Source organism: Medicago sativa, chromosome 7, assembly GCF_051527215.1.
Source record: "Medicago sativa cultivar Bolivia chromosome 7, Bolivia_mono, whole genome shotgun sequence".
Lineage (NCBI taxonomy): Eukaryota > Viridiplantae > Streptophyta > Magnoliopsida > Fabales > Fabaceae > Medicago > Medicago sativa.
Window position 1 is genome coordinate 8767589 of NC_140755.1, and position 8576 is coordinate 8776164.

The window sequence follows — 8576 nt, forward strand, 5'->3', positions numbered from 1 at the left end:
ATTTTGTTAAAAGACATTTAAACGGTACATGACAATTGTAACATAACAAATTAGAATCTTTCAGAACTCTTTGTGAATACAAAAATTCACCAAGGATAAAATCTAGAAACAACAGATCAAAAATCAGATAATCACAGAGCGGCACGTAAGCCAAAAATGGAAAACAATTGTTAGCAGTCACCATAAAATTAATTTTTGCTCGGCCATTGCTTTACTATCTTTCATTGATTCATTCCATTCGGTTTTTCTTCTTTCTGTTCTGATTGAAGTCATCAGTGGGCTCTTCAGTAGACAATCTCTTGACAGATGGTTCATCGTATACAAGATAAACTACTGTCTTTTTCACAATGAAACTGTTCTCAAAAACAACAACTACCTCCACTTTGTTACCGGGTTCTATACTTGATACTACCCTCTGCCCCTCTACATCTTCAAAGGAGACTAATGCCTCACTCTTATAGAGCTGAATGGTGGCCTTTGTGTAATTTTTCACCAACACGTTTTTAAGGCCACTTGATGTTATGTTATCCGGGGTTGAAGTATAGACAATGCACATCATTGTCTTCAAGTTACGCCCTTCCACTTGAGGGACTTCTAAAGTTACAGAAGAACCTTCCGAAAGAAAGGTTAACCAATTTGGATAACTATCACCAGGAAGCAAACAACCACCATTCCTATTGACATCCATATTCTGCAATATTTCGTCAAAATGTATGTTAGCTTCAACTTATCATTTATTCAACAATTAAAGATTTAACTTTCCTCAGAAGGTAAATAATCATATTTTGACAGAGTGGCAATTCTCATAAAACCAACTATCAGTCCTACTTATGAACTCCATACAAACCAATATAATAGTGAGGGAAGATAACGATAGTAACAAATTTTACCGCTCTAAAATGCGCTTTTTGAAGCCTGTAAGTTTGTAACAGTTTTTTCATAAAAACAAAGTTCATACAAATGATGTCACAACAACTCATATTCTTCGATTACTTGAAAATCCAATATATAACTAGCATGGAAGATGTAAACTCATGTTCTTCTAATGTGTAAGAAGTCTTTATTGTTAATTTGAAAAACGATATGTATAAAAGTGATTTTATGAATGTCAATTTTAACTGGTAAACATATTTAATCATCAATTTCAATTTATATATATTTTGTTATCTTCAATAGGAGTCACTTACATGGACTATATGTAGTTTCAATGAATATATTTTTTCTAATGTGCCCTCTCATGTCTCATCCCAAAAAGTAATTCAGTTATAAATGTACTTTCTGCTCTTAACAGAGTGGCAATTCTCATGCATCTGTTAAGGTTTAATAAAAAAATTGCTTATAAAAAAATAAGCATTTCAATTATAGATTAGTGATTTAGGATCAATTATTTAAAAGCAAGCAAAATAAGAGAGTATATCTTGAAAAAATTGTAAAGACTATAATTCTTCCACATGTGTCAAGTAAGTTGTCAATGACTGATAGCAAACTTTGTGAAAATTTGGAAGACAATTTTCATTATTTTGATTTTTAAGTATTTTACCCTTACATGTGTTGTTATAAACTTATGCACTTAAGATTTCAAATGTTTGAGGGGATACACACACAGACATATAAAAGGGGACAGAGAGAGAGTATGTCAAACCTGCAAAATTATATCTTTCAAAATATTAGTGGCTTGGCAATTCATTCCAATTTGAATTAAAAGAGATTTCAAAGAATGTTTTGATACTTGTGATGTAGAGGTAGCCATATTTGACACTTGTGATGTAGTTACAGTTTGTTCATACTCATAATTTGTGGCATACAAGGCATCCAAAATTATTGCTGCATCATGAGAAAGTTGAAGTTCTGAGCTGCACTCCACCCAAAGACTTTGAAGACTTGGAAGGTACTGGGAAATCGATGATAGTTCGTGGGAACTACTATGTGGTGCATCTAAAGGAACAAGAGATGACATGATGTTAGATGTTTGAAATGGGGATGGGAGATTATTTGTTGGTGACATCCAAGACCAAATGATAGATGGAAACACATCACGTGAAAATCCTTCATAGCCGCACAGAGAAATATACCCAATGCTTTTTGACCTTACTACTGAAAAGGGTACTCTTGTTATTGCTGTGTTATGTGCAAGCAGAGTGGTTAAAGATTCCATTTGTTCTATGTCCTCTTCCAACTTGTCAATCATTATACACCCTGAAAGAATGAGAGTTTTCAGAGATTTCAACTTATAGATGCTTTTTGGAAGGCTACAAAGGCCAACACAATCTTCCAAATCTATTAGAAGTATTTCACTGAGATTTCCAATGGTAGGAGAAACCTCAGACAACATTGGACAATCTTTGAGTACTAGCTTTTCAAGATTAGGCAAATATGAAAAGTCCGGGGTGTGTGTTAGATGATGAGAATGACTAAGATTGAGAATTTTCAGCTTCTCCAGCCTCTGCAGAAACAGAAATGTTATTGAGAAAATATGGGGAAGAAACAAAAAAAATAAATGGAAGCAATTACAATGCGTCACAAACATTGAGAGTGGAAAGTAAAATTCAAATTAGTGCAGTCATGTAATGTCAATTATTTCAAGACTAACACACATTGTAATTGCTTCAATAATACAATATAAAATAGAAGACTAACAGATACAAAGACAAAACAATGTCAAAAGTACCATAATACAATATAAAATAGTATTACAATTTAAAACTGAGAATCTTAATTTTAATTTCATGCATAAATATGAAGAGTGAAAACAACAAATGAAGTACAAAAAACTAAAATCAAAATGTATACCTGGGCCTCTTTCCACACAAGGTTGAGATTACTTTTTTCTAACTCAATAGAAACTAAATTTCCTTGATAAAAGCTTGTAGGTATGCATCTTAAAGGAAATCCATTCCAACTCAGCCATTTCAGTTTCCTTGAAACATATTTAAAGTCTCCATAAAGTTGTACACCAGCAAGTTGAAGCAATCTGAGTTTTTTCATATTCTGAAAGGCTTCTGTACTAAAACATTTTGCATCAGCACTTGGTAACTTCAAAGCCAGTCCTTCGACAGATTTTGTTCCCTGTGAGGCATAATGGACGAAAAGATTAAACATGCACAACTTAAAAGATACAAGGATGGTGTCAAAAAAAAAAAAAAATAGTGAATAAACCAATCATTTGTTTCTAAGAACCAGGAAGCAGAAAATGATTTGGAACGAAACTAATCTTCAAATCATACAAACTAAATTTCAAAGCTCTTGTGGTGATCAATAAAATAAATGAATGTTAACAATGGACTCATAAGTGTTTGTTTTAATTCCTTAAGCTTTATATATTATAAATCCAGAACCACAAAAAGAAATATGAAGTTCTTACAGTTTGTGCCGATAATACATCAAGCACATCCTCGTGAAACCACAACCTGCTACGCTCCTCTGGCTCCTTTCTTGGTGTATCACAAATGATTTCTCTTCCCATATCTCGAAGCAAGCCATGCATTCCAAGCCTGTTTTCATCATCGATAGTTACAAGACTTCGCTCAACAAGGACACTTATTTCATTTTCTGGAAAAAGTTCGCAAGTACTTAATATATGTATAACATCATTACGGTCCATCCCAATAAAGAAACAAGTTATATCAAGGAATATCGCTCTCTGGAAATCATCATCCAATCCATCATAGCTTATTTTTAACTTACTTTGCACTTTGTTATTGGGTATTCTTTTGAGTTTCTCCAGTACACATTTCCATTCTGTTACCTTCCTACCATACAAATAACGTCCAAGGACCTCTAAAGCTAGCGGTAATCTCCCACAATACTCAACCACGTTCCTAGAAATTTGAGCAAAATCTTTTATGGGACTCACTTGTTTGAATGCATGCCAGCTAAAAAGCTCAATTGATTCTGTGTCATCCATTTCTTTCATTGTGTATGCTTTGTCAACTCTACTCCCTCTAAGTATATGCATATCTCTGGTTGTGATGATTATTCTACTACCCCGACCAAACCATTCATGACTACCACACAAAGCATCCAGTTGGTCCAATTCATTCACATCGTCGATAACAAGAAGTACTCTTTTGTGGCAAAGTCTATCCCTTAGTATAACTTTTCCGGAATCAATGTTATGTATTTTGGTCGTTGTTCCTTTGAAGATATCAAACAGAAGTTGTTCTTGTAAATACACTTGTCCCGCAGTTTGCTCCCATACTTCCCTTACATTTGCAAGGAAGCTCCTCCCATCAAAATTGCGGCCAATTTCATTATAAATGGCTTTGGCAATGGTTGTTTTACCAATCCCCCCCATACCCCACATCCCTATTATTAGAACATTATTTGATTGTTGGATGTGTAGAAGTTGAATTATATCTCGCACTCGAGATTCAACTCCCACAGGATTATTAACAATGAACAAGTCAGTCTTGTCGAGAATACGTGTAACTTTTTCAACAATATCCTTTATATTCTCACTTTCATTCCTACAAAAAAAAAAAAAAAAGGTTTGTGTATATAGATACAAAAATAAACATAAGAAAGAATGAAGAATTTAAAAGCAGGAATTGGGAACACAAATCACCTGGAATTTAGAACTATAAACCCTGCAAGGTCAGCTGCCTCACGAAGCGCAGCTCTCCAGCACGGTTCCAAAGTCAAAACCTCGTTTGAAATTTTATTCAAGAGACTTTGAAATGCTTTTCCAAACTCACCTTTCTGATGCCGTACCTCAGATGGATCTACATTGTAGAACACTGGCAAAACCACCTGCCCTATGGTTCTACGGCACTCCATTATTTTCACCAACTCATCCAAACACCATCGTGAATCTGCATAATTTCTTGAAAAAACAATAACAGCAATTTGAGATTGTTCAATTGCTCGCAATAGTGATGTTGAAATGTGATTTCCTCTTTGAAGCGAATGATCGTCCTTAAAAACATTGATTCCATCATTTTGAAGAGAAGCATGGAGATGTGAAGTGAAGGAAGCCCGGGTATCTTCCCCTCTGAAACTTAAGAACACTTCATACTTCCTTATTGTTTCAGCCCGTTTAGCTACAAAAAAAATAAATTTTTAGTTTTAAAACTTTATTTGAATACTCCCTCAGTCCCTAAATATAACACCATTTCTAAGGGGCAACCGATGCACTAAAGCATAGTTGTCAAAGCGGAAACGCGGCGAGGCGCGGCCACCCCAAAAATTGACGCGGCGCGGGCGCTATTACATGACGCGGACACTAAAACTAAATATTATATTATTAATTAAGAACTAAAAAAGTATTAAAAAAATATATTTAGTATTAATATAGATGAGAAATTAAAGATGATTAATTTTTTAGTATTAAATACTATTATAAAATGTATTTAATAATTAATATTAATATAAATGAAGCATATATTTATTATTATTTTTTAACAAATATATTTATTAATTTATTAATATAAATGAAAAATTTATTTTGCGTTCACATTTAGTATTAATACCATTGTTATTTACCATTGTTATTTACTTATTTAAAATCTGTAAGCTAATGTCATTGGGCCTAGCCCAATGACCCAATCCAATCAAGAATACAATACACTAACCCTAGTTCCCCCACTGTCTTTCTCTCTCCCAGCCGCCACACTTTTTGACAGATCTAACTTTGACGGTAAAAAAAAGGACAATGAAGAGAGAGCAGAGAACGGATGAGATTTATCCCCAGATCGTCTTCATCTTGATCATATTAATTCCTAGATCTCTAGATCTCTAATCAATCTTTCACTTCTTCCCCTTCTTCATCATTTTGACTGTAAAAAAAGGATGATTAACAGAGAACAGAGATGAGATTTTGTGGTTTCTGATGAAATTTTTTTGTTGGCCCGCTTTTTGGCCACCTTGCTCCATGAAAGCGGCCGCGAAACCCAGTTTTGTTCCGCTTTTGCCTAACGCGCGACTCGGTCGCGTTCTGACGCGCTAGGCTGTTTTCAGCTGCGATCGCGCCACGTTTGACCGCTATTGACAACAAAGCACTAAAGCTTCTTCATATGCAGAGTCTGGGAGGGGGACCCACCAATTGGTGTATTGTACACAACTTTACACTATTTTTTTACACGAGAGGTGTTGTTTCCAGGACTTGAACTCATGAACTTTTAAATAAACCCCTACTTAATGCTGCTTTGAAATAGGAAAAGTCAAAATGTATTACACATATATACAAAAGGGTGGGAAATTATAAATATAAATTGATTTTTCACCATTAGATTAAAGAACAATGATTTTGTTAGAGCATCCACAATGGAGTTTCTCATCTTTGAGGTCTTAAATGGGTCCCACATTGACACATCACTTTTTAATAATTTTTTAACAATAGTACCTAATAGGTACTCAACCACTTCAATGGAGATCCTCCAACAAAAGGTCTAATTGGATCCCACCAATATTATTTATTTAATACACTATCTATTTTAATACACTTTTTAATTATTATTTTAATAAAAAGGTGATGTTGGCCCATTTAAGAATGAGGTCTTAATTTAGACCTTACATCTTTTAAGACCCTCACTTTTTTCACAATGGGGGTACCTATTAGGTACCAGGTCTTAAATGTTTAAGACTCTCCCATTGTAGATGCTCTTATACTCTAACCACACTATATCTTTACTCACTTTCTCTTCAATTTTGTTTTTAACAGCTTACTGGCAAGAAATTCACTTGTTAAGTTGAAGTTGAATAAGGTGAGGTATCTGGTTCAAAATTTGACTAATACATATGTTATGAAATGTTTTTGTAAACTTGAGTTAAGCTCACGGGACTTATGATAAGATTAGTGTTTCTCTCTACTCGGAATAGAGATCTGACATCATGAAAAGCAATAATAATTGTGTACCTTGGTGTCTACGAACAGCTCGTTGGATCCTCTTGACGTCATTCCTTATTGCCTAATTCAATAAATAATGTAGCGTGAGTGACAAATGAATGAAAATGGTAAACGAACGGATTTTTTATTATTTTTCCTTGAAAAAAAAAACTGAAGAGAAAATACTATGAAAATGAAACTGACTAACCTTGAAACCGTCCTCGTAGAAACTGTTTTTAGCTACAAAAAAATAAATTTTTAGTTTTAAAACTTTATTTGAATACTCCCTCAGTCCCTAAATATAACACCATTTCTAAGGGGCAACCGATGCACTAAAGCTTCTTCATATGCAGAGTCTGGGAGGGAGATCCACCAATTGGTGTATTGTACACAACTTTACACTGTTTTTTTACACGAGAGGTGTTGTTTCCAGAATTTGAACTCATGAACTTTTAAATAAACCCCTACTTAATGCTGCTTTGAAATAGGAAAAGTCAAAATGTATTACACATATATACAAAAGGGTGGGAAATTATAAATATAAATTGATTTTTCACCATTAGATTAAAGAACAATGATTTTGTTAGAGCATCCACAATGGAGTTTCTCATCTTTGAGGTCTTAAATGGGTCCCACATTGACACATCACTTTTTAATAATTTTTTAACAATAGTACCTAATAGGTACTCAACCACTTCAATGGAGATCCTCCAACAAAAGGTCTAATTGGATCCCACCAATATTATTTATTTAATACACTATCTATTTTAATACACTTTTTAATTATTATTTTAATAAAAAGGTGATGTTGGCCCATTTAAGAATGAGGTCTTAATTTAGACCTTACATCTTTTAAGACCCTCACTTTTTTCACAATGGGGGTACCTATTAGGTACCAGGTCTTAAATGTTTAAGACTCTCCCATTGTAGATGCTCTTATACTCTAACCACACTATATCTTTACTCACTTTCTCTTCAATTTTGTTTTTAACAGCTTACTGGCAAGAAATTCACTTGTTAAGTTGAAGTTGAATAAGGTGAGGTATCTGGTTCAAAATTTGACTAATACATATGTTATGAAATGTTTTTGTAAACTTGAGTTAAGCTCACGGGACTTATGATAAGATTAGTGTTTCTCTCTACTCGGAATAGAGATCTGACATCATGAAAAGCAATAATAATTGTGTACCTTGGTGTCTACGAACAGCTCGTTGGATCCTCTTGACGGCACTCCTTACTGCCTAATTCAGTAAATAATGTAGCGTGAGTGACAAATGAATGAAAATGATAAACGAACGGATTTTTTATTATTTTTCCTTGAAAAAAAAAAAACTGAAGAGAAAATACTATGAAAATGAAACTGACTAACCTTGAAACTGTCCTCGTAGGCACTGTTTGATCCGTCTGTTTGGGGCATAACGAACGGATGAGTCAACGGAGGGATTTCACGCTCAGAAAGAGATCTAAAATGGATAATGTATGGTTCTATGGGATGATGCAACACACACTTTGACTGAATCTCTATTATAAACACTAGTGTAGTGACTTGTGCCAAGCACAGAAAATAAAAAAAAAAACTTGATCAAATGTATAGATTTTATATTATGTTATTTAAAGTTATAAGTGTGGTTATAATTTAAATTTGATATGAAAAAATATCATCTTAATTTTGTTAATTTTGTATATATTTTGATATATCTAAACATTGCACATAACGATTAAAGTATTTGAATTTGTACTTATACTAATTATT

General features: G+C 33.7%; 1 protein-coding gene across 1 annotated transcript; it reads right to left on the bottom strand.

Annotated features, from left to right (window-relative positions):
• Positions 1-8322, bottom strand: LOC146904018 (disease resistance protein RPV1-like). Its single transcript, XM_085723371.1, has 9 exons — positions 8193-8322; positions 8013-8064; positions 7032-7063; positions 6854-6905; positions 4565-5039; positions 3362-4466; positions 2791-3066; positions 1643-2443; positions 1-691 (listed from the first exon to the last, which is right to left on the bottom strand). Exons 1-9 carry the CDS (start codon positions 8238-8240, stop codon positions 230-232), a joined length of 3303 nt encoding a protein of 1100 aa, XP_085579497.1. The 5' UTR covers positions 8241-8322; the 3' UTR covers positions 1-229.
• Positions 8323-8576: the final 254 nt, after the last annotated feature.